We start from the raw sequence: 21,411 nt of genomic DNA, 5'->3' as shown, positions 1-21,411 counted from the left end.
AATATCTTTGGATTTTGTTTTGGGACATGTTGAGTTACTTGGAATCATTTTGATCCTAGCAAGGCTTTAATTCAGGGCCAACTTAACATTACTGCTAAGGCAACACCCTTCTGAGGACATTACCAAATGACCTACATATTAAGAAATCTTTCTACTCTGGCTGGTACTAATATAAATTACAATCAACTCTGTGTGAGTCCTAGCGATTGTCCCACCTACTCTTTTCCTGTGGTTCTTTCCAAGCTTTGAATAGTTTACTCATACAAATGTATAGTACTTGGCCCAAGACTTAAAGGGACTTCTCTGTAGATCATCACAGCTTTTGTCTGCAACTCCCTCCTATAATTTTTTTAGATGTCCTGGCCTCCCCAAGCCCCAGTATATGTTTCCTCAACTCAGAAAGACTTTTAGGCTCTTGTTGCTATTCCACTCCTGGCACTGTGGCCTGTAAAGTCCTCTGCACAGTAAGCTGGGGCAATAATAAGATTCACTTGTTATCCTTTTCTTGGAGATAACTGTTCCATGCTGCCTGTTGTCAAATGCCTGAAATCTGCTCTTTCATACATTTTGTTTCATTTTCATGTTGTTTAAGGTAAAAAGTTAAGTTCAACCCTGTTACTCCATTATGGCTAGTAGCCTAAAGTTGAGTCTTGACTTTTTCTAGGAGTGAAGACAGTTCATTGATTTTAATAGAAGAGAAAGAGAAATGTATGGGCACAAATGCATACAGGTATGTGAATGCAGCAGTGGCAGTTTAAAATTTTTATTTTTATTGTTTATATTTCCTCAGTGAAGTAAGTTACAAAATTCCTGGCTTAGAGTGGGGAAAGGAAAAGAGATGTTAGAGGTTTGGTGGAGAGGAAATGTGGCCTAGAAGAGTGGGAGGGTGAATCAACTAGGTAATAGAACTTGGTTGCTATGTAGCCGAGTCTCCTTGAACTGGTGATCATGAATTTCATTTCAGAGCTTTAGTTTTGTTTTACTCCAGACATGTTTAGCTGTGTAGTATAAGTGCATAATGGTTGGGTTAAACTACTTTTTTATTTTACCAAGAGTCAGAAAATTGTTTTTCTGAAAAAAAAAATTGTTTTTAGAAATGAGGCAAAACTGAGTCCAATGTCCTTCTTTGTCATATGGCCACCCAAGGATTGTATAGGAGAACAAATCTAGTTCAATTCACAGTTAACTATTGATTAAAGTTTCCGGGTAATATGTGGAGGTACATATCAAGTTGTAGTTTTTGTCCAGTAGGAATACAGGTAATTACTGCCCAGTTGGACACATAATTTATGACCCTGTTAAATGTTAACTAGGTTTGTACCTCATGTAGCAATCCTGTACTTAGCTTCTTAAGTGCTCTTTGAACTGGTTATAACTTCTTCTTAATTTCTTCATTAACTAATTAATTCAATACAATATTTAATCTGCATTTATTTAACATTAACTGATTAATTGAATAAATAGTTGATCTGCATTCATTTGATATTAGCATCAGAGTCTCGTTTACAAAGGTTACTATACTTTAACACAAGGAAGCATATCAAAATGAGAGAGAAGCAAGGGAGCTGAGGCTGTATGCAGTGCAATAAATGTGATGATTGACCATAGAATTGAATCTGGGAAAGGAAGTACATGAGGATAAGAGAGGAACAAAAGTCCATGTAAAGGTGGAGAAAGCAATACATTGTAGGTTTTGGTATAGTAGAAGATTCTTGGAGGCCAAGTAGTAGAGGAAGTAAGCTAGAGAGATAGTAATGATTAGAAATGATGATATATAAAGTTATAGCTGTTGGTAAAAATAAAATTTATACTATGACCTTTGGAAAAGAAGAGGTCAAAGAACTGAGAAGTCCATTTATTGGGAGGACTACTTATTCTGACATCATCAAGAACCATAACAGGAATATATTGAGGAGGGTTACAATGACTCAGAAGTAAAATCTTCAAAGAGTGATGGACTGTAAGCAGTTGGTTGATAGGTGACTGTCACAAGGAAGAGAAGTAGGCAACATAATATTATGACATAATATCAGAGTTGGATGCTTGTAGAGAAGAGGAAGAGGAATTGTCTAGAACCAATAAAGAGGAGCAAGGAGAACATGGAAGCCCCCCTCTCCCAGACCTCCTGGCCAGGGAGATGTGGAAGAGAAAGCAGCACTTATTTGAGAAAGCTACAGGAGCAGCTTTATCCAAACTGTATCCTTAAGGGAGAGTCAACCTTTAGTGAGGGAAAGACAATGAAAATATTCAGAGGGGAAGTTAAGCATATAGAAAGTTTTGCTGCTCCTGGACAGTGAGTTCCAAAAGGCACATTCAGGTTATTTCAGGAGGTGAGGAACAGTGGGAGATGAGGTCAGAAAAGGGGATGTGTAGGGTCATGCAAGTATTAGAGTGAGGGAGATGGGGAAGAACAGGGAGACCTGGAATTTTTGAGGCAACACACACAATACTAAAAAGCAGAGTGAAAATAGCCTTGATGAGTAATGTGATGAAGGTGGAAAGGTCTTGCTAAGAACACATAAAACTGTAGGATCTCACTGGAACCCCTGATTTATGCTAAAAGGCACGCGGAAGGCCACTTGTACTCACCGTTTGTGTGGAAACATGATTTTGGGGACACATGCATACCAATAGGAAATAACTAACAATAATGTAGATAGGAAATATGGTGACTGATTATGGTAACTGCATAGCAACCCAGAGAGTTTTAAGCTTTGAAAGTCAGTATGGGAATCCATTGGTGGTTCATTGAGTCAAGGTAGGAGTTGAGGAATATTAGTCTGGTACCGGAGGGAATTGAAGCTGGAAAGTGAGTGAGACCAAATGGATCCAGTAATCCAAGGGTGATGAAGTGATGAGGATAAGAACAAGGGAGCAGTCATGGATAGAGAAAGGAGTGGACCCAGAGACATCTTGAGAGGAGAATCTGTTGAACATTGAAGCAGTTAGATGCTGATTATTAAGAAAAAAAGGGACATCAGTGATGACTGAGGTTTCAGTTTTAGGGGTAGAAGTGTGGTAACATTCATAGGTGACAGTAGGATGTCTAAGTGGATACATTTTGCTGATAGTTGGATATCTGAGACCAGCTTTAACCAGGAGTAGCTGCCAGGGTGTGCTTCCTAGATTGTAAAGGGATGGTATGAATGTTTAATTTAATCTAAGCCCCTACCCCCCACCAGGAGCTGCACTGAAAGCAATCTTTCAGCTTCCAGTATTTTTTCTTTCTTTTCCTTGGGGCTGGGTTAAACAACCTCCTGTTCTGTTCTTGTTTTTCTGTTTGACTTTGAGCAAAAGGACATACTCAGGGAACATTTGGTACCTGCAGAACCTCCCCTTTTGCAGGGTTTTGGGCAGAATCACAAATTAGATTCCAGTAGGCATGAATGGCCACTCAGCATGGAGAGGTACCCCTGAATCTCATGACTGCTCCCGAGGTATCTTTCCTATACACAGCCTTAACTTGGATGGCTGCCTGAGGGTCAACATGAACTTTCAGGCAACGATGTTCCATTTTCAGTTCAACAGCACACCGGTCAATCTGGGTGGAAAAAAAAAGAAAGGGGTGGGCATTGTGGGAGAGATTGCACTGAGGGGAAATGGTATTGGGCATAAGAAGGCAATTAGAATAAAAGGAAGAATTGTGTGAAATGCTCATAATTAAATAGAAAATATATTAAATTCTAATACCACAAGATCTTAAAAAGTTAGCTTTTTTAACCTTAGCATAGACTTCCTCTTTGGTTTCCTATTCTGACTTCCCTCATCCACGCGTTATGTTGTACTATATTGGTGGCTTAGGAAGAAGAAAGTTACTTCTTCACTTGAATCCAGGATGGTTGATAGTTTTAAACTTGCATGACAACTAATTGGTTTGTAGTGAATACCTGGAATGCTGTATTGAGACAGATTTTAAGTCTGGGTGCTGCAGGCAAGAATGCTGAAACCAGTGAGTAATGTCTGCTGTGAAAATGGGAAGATCTCTTGGGGACTCAATTGCCATACTTTTTGCTTTAGACAATTTTCTAAGTAGAGCACCCCTCATCTTTCCAATTCTATTACCTTCATAACTTACATCTATTTTGCCCCCATCCCTTTCTTTGCTTCAGAAGCCTCTATTATGATTCCAGATGTTGAGTTCATGGAGGATCAGTGTGTGTTCTTCAGGTATCTTCTCACAGACTTCTCAAAATATCTGAACCTCCCCTGAGGAGTGCTCAGGTTTTACCTTCCCACCAGCTGGGAGGGTCTGACCATTTGGCTTCAGTGTTGAGGCAGCGATGGGCCATGGGGAAAGGGGAGGCAACCCATCTTCAAAAAATTACCCATAATGGGCACCTGGGTGGCTCAGTTGTTAAGCATCGGACTTCAGATCATTTGCTCATGGTTGGTGAGTTCCAGTCCCACGTGAGCTCGAGCCCCTCTTTGGGTGAGCCCCACTTCTCTCTCTCTCTCTCTCTCTCTCTCTCTCTCTCTCTCTCTGTCTCTCTCTCTCTGCCCCTTGTAGAATTCTGTCTCTCCCTCTCTTTCTCTGCTCCTCACTCACTTGCACCCTGTGTCTGTCTCTCTCAAAAAAAAAAAAAAGTTACCCAGACATAGGATGGCCCCAACAGGAGGGGCCAGCAATGCAAATCCCATTGTCCTAGAGGATTCTGGGACCTCAGCTCTTTCCATGCTGGGATTGATACCAGAGGTGTCCAATGTGGTGAGCCAATTGTGAGGTCCATCAGGCTTCAGCAAGTTATTAGCTAGCAGTCAGTGACAAGATGTCACAATTCAGCTCCTGGGAGAAGGGAGTCTCAATAAAGTGGGCTGGTATATTGAGCATGATTTCAGTTCCAGAAGGTACAGGAATGATACCCAGGACACCAATTGGGAGGACTTGGGGAAAAGGGAAAATGTAGTTCTTCGGGAAAGGGAGTATGCTGGACAAATCATATGTTGACGCAGCAAAATTAATTCTAGCTCTCCCACCAGCTGATAAGAACTGAGCTCCTAATGTTATATGTCAATTATATCTCAATTTTTAAAAAAGACATCTTTCTTTAGACAGCATGTCTGAGGATGAGAATAGGTAGAACTAAGTACAAGGCTGAAATTCAACCAGTCTGTACTACTCTGGCTCTCCAGTGCCCCAACCCATCCTTTCTCTGGGACTCTTCTCCCAACCTCCTTATTATCCAGAAACTAAAAGGGTACGTCTACACACCAGTGGGATGGGGTTATTGCTTATTTGTATTGTGCAGAATCTAAGAAGTGATCCCATTCAAGGACAGTCCATCTCACACAGAAATAGCCGCCTCAGTTTCTCAAAAAGATCATTATGTATGGCCTCATGACTCGACCACAGAAAAGAGATTTCATTTATCTGCTTCTGATTACTCTTTATTTTAGCTTAATGGGTGTTTTCTCAGCATCCTGGTTTCTTCTAGATTTGTAAATTCACCTTACTATGTTTAAGTCATATTTTATAAGTTGAAATTAATCATATAGGACTCTAGCTTTTAGGGCAATTTCTTCTCCCATTAAAATACAAGGACTATACTCTTGTTTTCATTTGATGGAGTCAAAAGCATACAGATGTAAAAAGTATTTATGATTCAAGCACTTCTTGATTCTCTCTGAATTCTTGGGAAATTATAAAATACCTTTTGGATGGCAGCTAAGAGAGACACTATATAGTTAGAAGAAGGCATCCCTCCACTGATGTATTATTTGTGACAGTCAGTACTGTGTTGATTCGTGTGGTAACCAAAAGAATATTGATTCCTTCAATCCTCTCTCCAGTCTACAAGAACTGGAATTTCTCAAACAGGCCACAAGGTGGCAGATTAACTGCAGCAGGAAAAAAAACAAAGTCCTGCAAAAGCAATAGAGAAATTTCTTCAACTAAAATGAAATTAAGAAATATCTTGCCCTCACCTTATCAGTTCCTGTGTAGTAGACCTCTCTGATCAGAAGTCATACTTGATAAAACAAACAAACAAACAATGGTTATAAAGCCTTTTTTTCAGTAAATGTTTTACTACTCCTTTGAAAGAAAACAAAACTCAAAACCCTCTGCCTACTTGATAACAACCTTTCTGAACACACAGTTTATTTGAGTCCTACCTGGCAAAGGCCTCTCACAGAAGCCCCAGAAATGACTCCTCGCACTCAGGAATTTTTAGTCTTCTGTCCCTGTCAATCAGTTGGATTATTTACAGTGTGTCTTTCTTTTTAGTGCCCATACGTAGTGTCATTGTTGATTCACTGCCCACCTTCGCTGGGCCTGCTGTCCTCTGTAATTTCTGGGGCTCCTAGAGCTGGTTGTACCTGGCCTTCCTGCTTCCAGTTTCTTCTCCTTCTAACCAACTCTCCTCCTTAAAATCCCTCCTCACTGGTGTGGAATCAAATTCAAACTCTAAGGCACAGTACACGAGGCTCCAACCTTCAAGCAGTCTTACACACACACACACACACACACACACACACACACACACACACACACACTAATTCACTGCAGACATTTTGGTTGTCTGAAAAATATGCTATTTTTTTTTCACACATCTGAGTTTGCATATAATGATCCCTCTATCTAGAATGCTCTTCTTTGCCTGTGTCTAGCAAACATCCAGTCCCATGGGCCTTGCTCAATACTCGCAGGTGGACCTGTGCTGTTCCTGCCTCTCAGGCCTTAGCACTCTGCACAAAGCCTCCTCTTACTGAACTCATTCTGTTGATATATAGAAGATAGAATTTTATGTCTGTCTTCCCATTTAAATGTAACCTCTTTATTCAAGAAATGGAATGAGTGATGGGTAAGATATAATTTTCTAAGTAAATAAATATAAACTTTTGTTAAGTTAAATGATGAATAATTATTACATATCTGGGTCACTTCCAAACCAAAAAAAAAAAAACTAAAACATTAATTACAGAACGTAGGTTTATCAACTTTGGGCTTCCTTTTACAGAGGAACTAAAGACATTTGGGTCTATTAGTAAAACATATTTTGTGCCACACTAAAAAATTTACTGTGAGAAAGCATATGTTTTTAGAGATTATAAAATGTATTTATAAATTTGCTAAGCCACAGAATGGTAATGTAACAATGGCTCACAATTGCTTACTTTTTTGTTTTCATTAGAAATTAAAGGTTTCTAAGGGTTAAAACTATATTATATGGCATTAAAACTACTAGAATTGGATAGTATTTATCTTTCTCAGTCACCCTTATTTCACTTAGAATAATACCTGTTAGGTCCATCCACCTTGTTGCAAATGACAAGACTTCATATTTTTTGGCTGAGGAATAATCCATTGGGTTTACATATACCACATCTTTATCCATTCATCCTTTATACATTCATCTATGGATGGATACTTAGGTTGCTTTTGTATCTTGGCCATTGTTAATAATGCTGCAATAAATGTAGGGGAGCCTATATCTTTTTGATTTAGTGTTTTATTCTTTGGGTAAATACCCAGTAATGGAATTACTGGGTCATATGGTATTTCTTTTTTTAATTGTTTGAAGATCTTCCATACCATTTCTATAGTGCCTGTGTTACTTTACCAACAGAGTACAAGCGTTCCCTTCTCTCCACATCCTTACCAATACTTGTTATTTCTTGTCTTTCTGATTCTAGCCATTCTGATTAGTGTAAGGTGAGACCTAATTGTGGTTTTGATTTCTATTTTCTTGGTGATGAAGGACGTTTTCTATCTTTTCGTATGTCTGTTGGCCATCTGTGTATCTTCTTTGGGAAAATGTCTATTCAAGTCCTCTGCCCATTTTTTCATTGTGTTTTGTTTTGTTTGCTATTAAGTTCTTTATATATTTTGTATACAAACTCCTTATGGGATATATCATTTGCAAATATCTTCTCCCATTCAATATGTTGCCTTTTTATTTTGTTGATGGTTTCTTTCATTGTGCAAAAGATTATTATTTTGATGGAGGTCCAACAGTTTATTTTTGCTTTTGTTTCCCATGCCTGAGGAGACAGATCCAGAAAAATATTGCTAATACTGACGTCCACGAGATTATTGCCTATATTTTCTTCTAGGGAGTTTTATAGTTTCAAGTCTCACATTTAGGTCTTTAGTGCATTTTAAGTTTATTTTGTATATGGTTTAAAGAGTGGCCTAGTTTCATTCTTTTGCATGTTTGCTGTCCAGTTTTCCTAGCACCATTTATTAAAGAGATTGTCTTTTCCCTATTGTATATTCTTGCCTTCTTTATCATAGATTAATTGACCATATAATTGTGGGTTTATTTCTGGGCTCTCTATCCTGTTCCACTGTTCTATGTATCTCTTGTTGCGCCAATACCATACTGTTTTGATTACTACAGCTTTGTAGTATAGCTTGAAATTTGAGACTGTGATATCTCCAAGCCTTGTTCTTTTTTCTTAAGATTGTTTTTGGCCATTTGGGGTCTTTTGTGCTTCCATACAAATTTTAGGATTATCTGTTCTAGTTCTGTGAAAAAAAAACCACGCTATTGTTATTTTGACAAGGATTGAATTGAATCTGTAGATTTATTTGGATAGTATGGACATTTTAACAATATTCTTCCAGTCCATGAGCATGTATATCTTTCCATTTGTTTGTGTCATCTTCAATTTCTTTCATCATTCTTTTATAGTTTTCAGAGTACAGGTCTTTCACCTCTTTGGTTAAGTCCATTCCTAGGTATTTTATTCCTTTTGGTGTAATTGTAAATGGGATTGTTTTCTTAATTTTTCTTTCTACTACTTCATTATTTGTGCATAAAAATGTAACAGATTTTTTATATTAATTTTATAACATGAAACTACTGAATTTATTCATTTATTACTCGAATAGTTTTTTGATAAAATCTTTAGGGTTTTCTGCTATAGTATCATGTCATCTGCAAACAGTGACAGTTTAACTTCTTTTCTACCAATATAGAGGTCTCTAATTTCTTTGTCTTGTCTTACTGCTGTGGCTAGTACTTCCACTACTATGTTGAATAAAAGTAGTGAGCATGGACATCTTTGTTTCTTATCTTGGAGGAAAATCTTTGTATTTCATCATTGACCATGATGTTAGCTGTGATTTTGTTATACATGGCCTTTATTATTTTGAGGTATGTTCCCTCTAAACTCACTTCATTGAAAATGTTTTTCATGAACAGATGTTGAGTGTTGCCAAATGCTTTTTCTGCATCAATTGAGATAACAATATGACTTTTATTCTTCATTTTGTTAATGTGGTGTGTCTTGTTGATTGATTTGCAAATCAGTCTGATCCATCCTTACAACCCAGGATAAATCCCACTTGATGGTGTTGAATGATTCTTTTAATGCATTGTTGAATGCAGTTTGCTAATATTTTGTTGAGGATTTTTACAACTATGTCCATCAGGGCTGTTGATCTGTTCTCTTTTTCTGTAGTGTTTCTGTCTGTTTTTGGTACCAAGGTAATGCTGACCTCACAGGATATATTTGGAAGATTTCCTTCCTCTTCTATTTTTTGGAATAGCTCGGGGAAGAATAGGCATTAACTCTTCTTTTGTAGAATTAACCTATAAGTCCATCTGGTCCTGGATTTTTTTGTTTGTTGGCAGTTTTTTGTTACTGATTCAATTTTGTTGCTAGTAATTGGTCTTTTCAGATTTTCTATTTCTTCCTGACTCAGTTTTGGAAGATTTTATGTTTCTAGGAATTTGTCCCTTTTAGGTTGTCTAATTTGTTGGCTTCTAATTTTTCATAATATTCCCTTATAACTCTTTGTAATTCTGTAGTGTCAGTTGTTACTTCTTTTTCATTTCTGATTTTATTTGGGTCCTCTCTCTTTTTTTCTTGGTGAGTCTAGCTAAAGGTTTTTCTGTTTTTGTTTATCTTTTCAAAAAAACAGCTCATTGACCTTTTCTTTTTCTTTTAGTCTGTATATCATTTATTTCCACTCTCATCTTTATTATTTCCTTTCTTCTAACTTTGGACATTGTTCTTGTAGTTCTTTTAGGTTTAAGATTAGATTGTTTATTTGTTTGTTTTTCTTATTTCTTGAGGGGGGCCTGTATCACTGTAAATTTTCCTCTCAGAACAGCTCAGCTCTCAGCTTTTACTGCATCCCAAAGATTTTGGCCATTGTGTTTTATTTTCATTTGTTTCCACATATTTTCCTCTTTAATTTCCTCATTGACTATTGGTTGTTTAGTAGCATGTTGTTTAGCCTCCATATGTTTGTGTTTTTTCCAATATTTTTCTTGTAATTGATGCCTACTTTGATATTATTCTTGTTGGAAAAGATGCTTAAAATGATTTCGGTATTCTTAAGTTTATTGAGACTTGCTTTGTGACCTAACATGTGATTTATCCTGGAAAATATTCTGAAACATGAATAGACACTTCTCTAAAGAAGACATCCGGATGGCCAACAGGCACATGAAAAGATGTTCAGCGTCGCTCCTTATCAGGGAAATACAAATCAAAACCACACTCAGATATCACCTCACACCAGTCAAAGTGGCCAAAATGAACAAATCAGGAGACTATAGATGCTGGAGAGGATGTGGAGAAACGGGAACCCTCTTGCACTGTTGGTGGGAATGCAAATTGGTGCAGCCACTCTGGAAAACAGTGTGCAGGTTCCTCAGAAAATTAAAAATAGACCTACCCTATGACCCAGCAATAGCACTGCTAGGAATTTACTCAAGGTATACAGGAGTGCTGATGCATAGGGGCACTTGTACACCAATGTTTATAGCAGCACTCTCAACAATAGCCAAATTATGGAAAGAGACTCAATGTCCATCAACTGATGAATGGATAAAGAAATTGTGGTTTATATACACAATGGAGTACTACATGGCAATGAGAAAGAACGAAATATGGCCCTTTGTAGCAACGTGGATGGAACTGGAGAGTGTGATGCTAAATGAAATAAGCCATACAGAGAAAGACAGATACCATATGTTTTCACTCTTATGTGGATTCTGAGAAACTTAACAGAAACCCATGGGGGAGGGGAAGAAAAAAAAAGAGGTTAGAGTGGGAGAGAGTCAAAGCATAAGAGACTGTTAAAAACTGAGAACAAACTGAGGGTTGATGGGGGGTGGGAGGGAGGGGAGGGTGGGTGATGGGTATTGAGGAGGGCACATTTTTGGATGAGCACTGGGTGTTGTATGGAAACCAATTTGACAATAAATTTCATATATTGAAAAAAAATATTCTGTGTGCACTTGAAAAGAATGTCTATTCTGGTGTGTGTGTGTTTGTGTGTGTGTGTGTGTGTGTGTGTTTGCATATGTATACACACATCTGTTAAGTCCATCTAGTCTAATGTGTCATTTAAAGCCACGGTTTCCTTGTTGATTATCCCACTGGATGATCTATCCATTGATGTATGTGGGATGTTAAAGCCCCCGATTTTTATTGTATTACTGCAATTTCTTTGTGTCTGCTAACATTTACTTTATGCATGTAGGTGCTTTGATGTTGAACATACAGATATTTACAATTGTTATATCCTCTTGTTGGACTGATCCATTTGTCATTACATAATGTCCTTTTTGGGTCTCTTGTTATCTTTGTTTTAAAGTCTACTTTGTCTGATATAAGTAAGCATTGCTACTCTCGCTTTTTTTTTCCAGTTCTATTTGCATGGAATATATTTTTCCATCCCTTCACTTTTCAGTCTGTACATGTCTTTAGGTCTAAAGTGAGTCTCTTGTAGACAACATATAGATGGGTCTTGTTTTTATATTCATTCTGTTACCCTATGTCTTTTGATGGGAGCATTTAAACCATCAACATTTAAACAATTATTGATAGGTAAGTATTTATTGCCATTTTGTTAATTGTTTTCTGGAGTTTTTTTTTTTTTTCTCTTTCTTTCTTTCTTTTTTTTATAGTTCTCTATTCCTGTCTTCTTCTCTTGCTCTTTTTCCTTGTGAATGATGACTTTCTTTAGTGTTATATTTGGTTTTCTTTCTCTTTATTTTTTGTATATGTATCACAGGTTTTTCATTTGTGGTTACCATGAAGTTCATTGATAACATACTAAGTGTATAGCAGCCTATATTAAGTTAATGGCCAGTTAAAGTTAAACACATTCTAAAATAACTTATTTTTACCCCCTCAATACTTTATGTGTATGTTGTCATAGTTTGCATCTTTTTATTTCGTGAGTCCTCTTAACTAAGTATTTAGATACAATTTACTACTTTTGTCTTTTAATCTTCCAAGTTGCTTCATTAGTGTTGCTCTACTGCCTTTATGTTTGCCTTTACTCATTTTTTTATCTTATAATTTTCTCACTTCTAATTAAGGCCTTTTCTTTTCCTCTTAAATAAGTCCCTTTAACATTTCTTGTAAGGCTAGTTTAGGGGTGATGAACTCCTTTAACTTTTGTTTATCTGGGAAACAGATATCCTTCCATTCTGAATGATAACCTTGCCGGGTAGAGTATTCCTCGTTGTGGGTATTTTTTTCCTTTCAGCACTTTGAATATACGATGTCACTCCCTTCTGGCCTTCACTGTTCCTGCTGAAAAATCAGCTGATAGCCTTATGGGGTTGTACCTAAGTGATTTCTTTATGTTTCTGCTATTAATTTGCTCTGTTTATCTTTAATATGTGACATTTTAATTATATTGCATTGTGGTATGGACTTCCTTGAGCTTACCTTGTTTGGAACTCTCTGTGCTATCTAAACTTAACTGTCTGCTTCCTCAGATGAGGGAACTTTTCAACTGTTGTTTCTTAAAATATATCCCATACTCCTCTCTTTTCCTGCTGGGACCCTTATAACGCAAATGTTTGCTAGGTGTTGTCCAGGATATCCCTTAGCCTGTTCTCTTTTTTTTATGTTTTTCTTTTTGCTATTTAGCTTTCCATTTTCCTGTCTTCCAGATCACTGATCTGTTCTTCATTCTCTAATCTATTGTTGATTCCCTCTAGTATATTTGTCATTTCAGTTTTGTATTATGCAACTCTAATTGATTCTTTTTTATATTTTCTATCTCTTTGTTGAAACTGTCACTGAGTTCATCCACTCCTGTCTCTAAATCCAGTTACATCTTAGTGACCATTACTCTGACGTCTTTATCAGGTAGATTACTTAACTCCATTTTATTTCATTCTTTTTCTGAGGTTTGTCTTGTTCTTTCATTTGAATCATATTCCTGTCTCCTCATTTTGCTTGACTTTCTGTTTGTTCCTCTAAATGAGGTGGAACAGCTACTTCTCCTAAATTTGAAGGAATGGTTTGTGTATGGCCATCTCCTGTGTAGACTATATGTGCCTGGTGATTCTGGCCAGCTCACTGTCATTGTGGTAAGCATAGGCTACGGACCCCAAAGCACTCTGTGCTGCAGCAGCCCTGATGGGATAGTCAGAGCTAAAGTGGGCATGGACTGGGGTGTCCATGCAGAGGGCACTTGGGCAGAACAGCTGAAGCTGAAGTGGGTCCAAGGCATTCCTGGGATGCTCTGTTCAGGGAGTCACATGACAAGATACCTGGAGCCCAAGTGAGTGAGGGTTGAGAGATCCCAGGGCACTCTGCCCCTAAGCCACCCTAGCAAGTTGTCTACAGCCAAAGTGGTACAGGCCTGGAGTGTTTCAGAAGGCTCTTTCTGCCTGTGTCTCTTGGGCAAGGAGGCTAGCGTGTGGTGAGGACTGACTGGAGGTATCTTCATGTGTGCTGCTCTGGGGCCACTTTGATGGGATCACTGGTGTTAATGGGGGCTAGGGGCCTGAGGCTCACTCAGACAGTAGGCTGGCTAAGATGCCAGGACCCTCATCCTGTCTTCACTATTAAAGTGGAAGGGGAACATAAACCATGATGCATACCAGCCCCTCTAACCTGAAGAGAGTTCCAGCAGCTCCCCACTGTTTGGTACAGTTTTAGGCTCGATCTTTCATGTTCTAGTTGATATTTTAACTCATGATCATTTTTCTGTGTCCTAGTACAGAGGAATCTGCTTACAGTCCTTCAGTACTATCCCTAAGGAACTATGCCACATGTTCCTTACTGTGTGTCTGTCTCTTTTGCCATTGTTTGTGTGGTCTCTGTATCTTATGTTGTGCAGATGCTGTTCAGACAGCCCTCAGTTCTTCAGGAAAAATTGCTCTACAAATAGGCATAGATTTGGTGTGTCTGTGGAAGAGGTGAGTTCAGGGTCCTCCTATGTCACCATCTAGGACCCTCCTTTTCCTAACTCTTGAAAGTATTGTGGAATCTACCACTAAAACAATAGGTGCCCATCAAAAATCATTAGATTCTGGCCAAACTTATTGATAATAACAGTCCTTAATTATCTCTTAGCTGAGCAAGGAAGTATCTGTGCTGTGACCTACACCACCTGCTGCCCCTGGTTTAACACTTCTGGAGAAGTTGAAACTCAGTTACGTAAGATTGCTGAGCAAACTGTTTGGCTTAAAAAGATGACTCTTTCAGTGTGGTCTCTCTTTGACTTATTTGGTGTGATTGTTTTCAGTCTTGGGGACCATGGCTCCAAAGGGTACTTCAAGCATTGGGAATTATCCTACTTAGAACAATCAGAGTAGTCTCTCTGACACATTGTATTCTCTCAAAGGTTTTCAATACATGTTCACAGTTACTAACCACCAAGCAGATGATCTCCCTAAGACTGGAACGTCAGAAAAGGAATGAAGAGAATAATCAACCTAAAAAATTGTGAACCTGAAGTTATGACCTGTGACTATCACAGAGATTAAGCAAAACAAAACAAAAGAACAACAAAAAGTCATGACCTGTGATCACCACACAAAGGATAAAAAAAAAAAAAAAAAAAAAAAAAAAAGCACAAAAAACTGAGAACTTCTGTTCAGAGAGCGGTGTTAACACCTTAAAAATCTTCCATATCTCTCAGTTTAGCTGAGATTCTAATCAAAAGGGGAAATTGTTAAAAAAGTGATCACAGAGCTAAAATAGAGTCATTTATGCTAAGCCCCCTTCCTCTAATTGAAGGTTCAGCCTCTCCAGAAATGTAGCCTTTAACCAATCAATCCAGAATAACCTGGTCAGTCCTAGTAGGAAATTCACCAGATATATCCTTTCCATCCCCCTAAGGAGGTGACCTTGCTGAAACCAGGTACTCTAATAAACTTTTCCTGCCCCCTTTCTGCCTTTAAAAACTTTTCCTTTCTACAGCTCTTTGAAGATCCTTTCTGTTGGCTAGATGGGATCCTGCCCAATTTATGAATCCTTGAATAGAGCCAATTAGGTCTTCAAATTTACTCGGCTGAATTTTTTTTTTTCAAGTAGGCTTCCTGCCCAGCCCAGGGCTGAGCTCACAACCCTGAGATCAAGACCTGAGCTGAATCAAGGGTGGGAGCCTTAACCAACTTAGCCACCCAGGCACCCACAATTTCATTTTAACACCCAGATCAAGTCATGTTGGGACTGAGCTTTTGCACACCACAGGAAAGCAATTCTTGGGTAAACTTGAGGGTCTGCCAAGTAGAAAGATGAGTCCACAGCTCTCCAGTCATGATACAGAGGCACTGTGGGAGGTTCTTCCCGCCTGAAACTTGGGCAAAATTCTGCTGATTCATCCTCACACAGCGGAATTCTTAAGGGGGAGGAGGACTGGGGGAGCCGGGAATACCCTAGACCATGTGACATGGAGAGGAAGCTTGGCCAAGGGAGCTCCAATACTGTGGCCTGAATGCAGGCTTTGTTCAGGTGGGAGGAACCTGGTGCCTTTTAGCTCTGAAATAAAGAATTGAGGCGTGAATCCACTGGTCTTGCTAGGTTTTGTTCTATTCACCCTCATAGAGAAACCTATTTCAAGTAGGCTATTGCTACAAGGAGAAAGAGATTCCTGTGGGTTAACTCTAAATGTAGTTTAGGGCTTCTTAACAGGGTCCAGGGGAAAAATAACACCTAGCTGTTGAAGGGAAATTGTGGCTATCTACCTCCTCAAGCCAGTTGATTCTCTGGGGATTTCCACCTCAGAAGTTACTTCCTGAGAGAACTTCAGCCTGGAAGGGTGGTGCCCTCACTACACAATATGACGCATGTACAAATATCGTGTAATATTTCTTGGTTTTATTTTTCTCCAGGGAGAAAGCCTGGATTAGAGATACGTGGTGGGAAGAGGGAGCTGAAGATTCCCAGCAACTTAACTCACCACTTAGCACCAACTAACTCTGGTTATCGGCCTTACCTCACAACTGCCCATCTTTTGGGACTCAACTTTCTTCTCCCCTTCTCAGTGTGGGCTAATGGACCCACATTTAGCTCTCCTATCAGGTACCTCCCCTTTCCTGGACTATGAGTCAAGGAGGACAGGCTCTTTCTTGAGTAGTGTCCCCCAGTGGCTAATGTAGAATTAACTCTGTACACACTTATGAAATGGGCCGAGTGGATGAGTAAGTTAATGAGTGAATTCCTAGCCCTTATAGTGGTCTCTCGAAATAGCCCACTTTCTTGTCTATCTCACCAACTAAATTGAAGGTTGTTTTGGGAAAGAAGCTGTTTGCCTTTTTTCAACAGGACTGTGTATCCCAGTGCCAAGCATAGTGCCTGACCAAAGTATTTAAAATATTGAAAGGAGAAGGGACAGGGTGATCCTGATCCTTTGTTTGTCTCCCAGTTGGGAAGGGCAGATGAACATGTATGGAAAAATCTGAGAACCATAAACAGCTAAGCTGACAGCTGTGACATTCAGAGGGCACAAGATGCCCTGAGGAGAGATGGTACCAGTTGGAGAGGGATTGCCTGGAGACTGAGAGAACCAGAAAGCTCTGCCCCAGGAAGAACTGGTCGGGGTGATGGACTGTGTTAGCAGAGTTTGGTGGGGACAGCATTGGGAGTTTGATAATTTCTGAAAGGAAGGGAGGTTTTGCTAACTGACCAAAGCCAATTGGATTTAGGTTACAGACACCAAGTGGTTAGGTGAGAGAGAGCTCTAGAACCTTTTTCTCCAACCTCATTGCCTGGAGCTGGACTAAAATGAAAGCAGGTGGAATTCAGCCTCCCAGACAAGTCTATTTTAGCAGACAAGATAATGAGAGTCACACCATTTTTGGTAAACTCACTCCCCACTGTCTAATCTCTGGGCACTTGATAAGTGCTTTGCATGAAAAGTTCACTCAAAACAGATGTACCAGCATGGTAGTGGCAGGAGAATCCACTACACTTCTCCTGGATCAGAATCCATTGTCAAGTGATAGAATATAAACCCAAAGGCAATCCTAGGCCTGGAATGCTCCCCAAAGAAAATTAGGCTACTGTGCCCATTAGATTGTTATTCCTAATTCAAGCAAGTGTGGGGATTTCTAGTCACATATACTAAAGTTTCAACAATGAAATTATATTTTGAATTCCCTTTATGTTAATCGCCTCTTCCCCTAGTGCATATTTACACAGAGAATGTTGGAGAGCTGGCCTCAAATGCTAACCCTGCTGCAGTGTTTATTTCTGATTAGGGCTCTTTAAATGATAATTAACCATCCCTCAGATTTGAATTAGAACTAATGTATCCACCTATATGTCACACAATGCATCTGCTGACGTATTTCAAAGTAAATCACAGACAGCATAACACAGAGGATTATGAAACATTCTGAATGTAGAGAGAGTTGGCATTATTGTACATTGTGGAGGGGGTGAAGTCCTCTTGGGCAATAAGGAGAAGTTGACCCCTGATGGGGAGATACCAACACCTGACTCAACCTCAAAGGTCAGTAATCTCCTCTTATTTCACAGCCCTTGTCCTCATAGCTCCTGTCCTATCATCTCATGTCCTGAATTATTTTAACAGCTCCCTAACCAATATCCCTACCTCACATATTTTTCTCACCACGCCTCCCACCCCCAGGCAAAGCCATTCTCTTTATCATCATTTGTGTATTCTCTCTAAAGTACAATCTGCTATGAAACTTGATGGTTTAAACCCTTTTAATAGCTTTCCCACTTTCTAGAACGAACCCCTAATCTCTTAATTCCTTAGCTTAGCTTAAATGCCCTCTATCATTTACTCTTTGTAGTGTCACCTCCTGTCACCTCCTGCTTGGATATTGACACTTGGATTAATGTTTTAGAGTTGCCATCCTGCCTGCTTTATCTTATTCATGCCTCAGTACCTTTGTGTCAGATGTTTGCTCTTTTTTGCATTCGCCCAACCCCATGTAACTAGCTGCTACTTATCCTGCAACAGTCTCTCATGATAGAAGAGTAATATACAAAAATCAATTGTATATATATGAGCAATGAGTAATTGAAAATTGAATTAAATATGATGGAAACATTTATAATAACATAAAACAACATAATGTGGGGCACGTGGATGGCTCAGTTGGTTGAGCCTCCGGCTTCAGCTCATGTCATAATCTTGCGGTTTTTGAGTTCGAGCCCTGCATTGGGCTCTGTGCTGACAGCTCAGAGCCTGGAGCCTGCTTCTGATTCTGTGTCTCCCTCTCTCTCTTGCCCACCCCCCTCACTCTATGCCTCTCTCTAAAAATTAAAAACATTTAAAAAACGTGTTTAGCGATAAATTTGACAAAATACAGTTGATTTTTGGACAAGGTTTGGAACCGCACAAGATTATTTATATTCAGATATTTTTCAATAAATACAGTACCAGTACTGTAAATGTATTTTACCTTCCTTATGATTTTCTTAACATTCTCTTTTCTCTAGTTTATTGTAAAAATACAGCATATAATACATATGACATATCAAACATGTGCTAACTGACCACTTATGTTATCAGTAAGGCTTCCAGTCAACAGTAGGCTATTAGTAGCTAAGTTTTGGGGTAGTCAAAAGTTATACGTGGATTTTCGACTGTGTGTGTGTGGGGGGGGGGGGGTTGGCACCCCTCACTACCACATTGTTCAAGGATCAATTGTATATGCAAGACTTAGATGCTACTAACTATAAAACCTTGATGAAAAAAAGGACCAAATACAGTACTAAAAATTCTTAAATTTTCTTAACTTTTAAAAAAATTATTGAGACATAATTTACATACAGTATAATCCAACCTTTTCGTGTATAGTTCTAGTTTGACAAATGTATTAGTAATATAATCATTACCACAATTAATATATGTAACAATTCCCTTTTCTTCCCCCAATTCCTCTGTGTTTCTTTCTAATTAACCCCTCCCCTCCACTAGCTCTGGTTAACCACTCATCTGGTTTTTTGTTTTGCCTTTACCAGAATGCCATAAAGTAAATACACTTTTGAGTCTGGTTTTATTCACCTAGCCATAATGCTTTTGGAATTCAATCCTGTTGTTACATGTATCAGTATTTCATTCCTTTTTATTGTAGAGTAGTATTCTACAAGTCAATATTTTCACCAGTTGAGGTTCATTTGGGTTATTTCCAGTTTTTGATGGTAATGAACAAAACTGCTATAAACTGTCATGAACAGGTTTTTTTTCGAACATAAGTTTTTATTTATCTTAGACAAATATCTAAGAGTGAGTTTGCTGGGTCTTATGGTAAGCATATATTTAACTTTGTGAGAAACTGCCAATCTGTTCTCAAAAGTGGCTGTATCATTTTGTGTTCCCAACAGCAGCTTATCAGACTCCTAGTTGCTCTGTATCCTTAACTGATATTTGGTATCCTCAGTTTTCCCTCCATTCTAACAGGTGTATTGTTGGATCTCATTGTAGTTCCCTGATGACTGATGATACTGAACACATTCATGATTTTTTTTCCATATGTAAATCTCCTTTCATAAAGTGTTCAAATCTTTTGCCCAGTTTTTAATTGGATTGTTCATTTCCTTTCTGAGAGCTCTTTATGTATTCTGAACACAAGTCTTTCACCAGATGTATGTTCTGCAAAATTTTCCCTCTGATTCTGACTTGTCCTTTTATTTTCTTAACAGTGGCTAAATGGTTAATTTTATATATCAACTGATTGGCCAAGGAATGCTAAGATTAAATATTATTTCTGGGTGTGTCGGTAAGGATATTTCCAGATGAGATTAACTTTTGAGTTGGTGGATTCAGTTGAATAAATTGGTCTCTTCAGTATGAGTGGGCATCATCCAATACTTTGAGGGCAAAAGGAGAAAACCTCCTATTGGTTGTTTCCCTGAAGAACTCTGACATGCAGTGGCTTTCAAACAGAACATGTTTAATTTTGATAAAGTCTAGCAATTTTTTAAAATGTCATGGTTTGTGCTTTTTGTATTCTCTTTAAGAAGTTTTTTGCCTAACACAAAGTGATAAAGACATTCTTGTCTTTTCTCTTTTAGAGGTTGTATAGTTTTAGGTTCCATTTGGGTCTGTGATCCAACTTGAATTAATTTCTGCCCTTAAGTAAGGCAGAGTGTCATTTATTTATTTTTTTACATTTGGATGTCTAATTGTTCCAGCACAATTCATTGAAAAGGCTATTCCTTCTCCTTTGAATTATCTTGTCACATTTGTCAAAATCAATTGATTGTATATGTGAGGGCTTTCTCTAGATCCTCACTTCTGCTCTACGGAATTAAAGGTCTAAGGCCAGTCCTACACTGTTCTCACTACTTTCCAGGAATGTCTTGTAGTTTTCCAGTAAGTCTTGAAATCAGCTAGTGTGATCCTCCAACTTTATACTTCTTTTTCAAAATTCTTTGGCTATTCTAGAACTATTGACTTTCCACATACATTTTAGGATTAGCTTGTCAATATATAGAAAAAAAAACCTGCCAGGATTTTGACTGGGATTGCAATTTATAGCTCAGTTTGGGAGAAATGAATCTTAACAATATTGGCTCTTCTAATCTATGATGTTGGCCTTGATTACCCTGCTGAAGTAATGTCTGTCAAGTTTATCCATAGTAAAGTTATTCCTTTTCTCACCTTTTCTATACGGTACTGTTTGTAAGGAGGTCACTAGGCACAGCCCACACTTAAGGAGTGGAGAATTATGAGCCATCTTCTAGACAGTGGAGTATTACATAAATTATTTGGCACTCTTTTGCATGAGAGATTTCTCTTTTCTCCATTTATTTATTTATTCAATCATTCACTTATATCTGTATGGACTCATAGAGATTCCTTTTAATCTTTGGGTTAGAATAGTTTATTTCATTGCTCAAATTACTCCAGTTTTGGCTATTGGAAATGTTTCCAGTTGGTTCCTGTGTGCCTTTTATATGCCCCATCATTGTGGTGGGTTTTTTTGAGCATGCCCTTGCTTTTTGGGGCTATAAGATTCTCCAAGTTTATTTTTACATTTCCTACCCAGTCCTAGGGTTAGCCATTTCTCCAAGGAACCCTGGTTCCTTTTATTGAAGAAGGGTACTAGAAATCAAGATTTGGGCTCTAGGAGGGCTCATTCTTCTAGGCCCTCTCAGCTGAAAGAGCAAGAAAATATATGCTTATATATATATATATATCAATAAACATTTCTGTATGGAACCATCTGTATCTGTGTTAAACTAAACATGAGTTCATACTGATGCCTTCAACTTTAATCT

At 38.4% G+C, this 21,411-nt stretch overlaps 1 protein-coding gene across 1 annotated transcript in view; it reads left to right on the top strand.

Annotated features, from left to right (window-relative positions):
- The first annotated feature begins 691 nt into the window (after positions 1-691).
- The window catches only part of NAMPT (nicotinamide phosphoribosyltransferase), a 220,897-nt gene continuing 200,177 nt past the window's right edge, over positions 692-21,411 (top strand). Inside the window, exon 1 of the mRNA XM_053218617.1 lies at positions 692-730. Within this exon, the coding sequence (XP_053074592.1) occupies positions 707-730 (24 nt within the window). The 5' untranslated portion in view covers positions 692-706. The remainder of the gene's footprint in view (positions 731-21,411) is intronic.

The sequence above is a fragment of the Acinonyx jubatus genome, chromosome A2 (assembly GCF_027475565.1).
Source record: "Acinonyx jubatus isolate Ajub_Pintada_27869175 chromosome A2, VMU_Ajub_asm_v1.0, whole genome shotgun sequence".
NCBI classification, from domain to species: Eukaryota; Metazoa; Chordata; class Mammalia; order Carnivora; family Felidae; genus Acinonyx; species Acinonyx jubatus.
The sequence above is the reverse complement of the archived record's forward strand: the minus strand, read 5'-3'. Positions and strand labels throughout refer to the sequence as shown.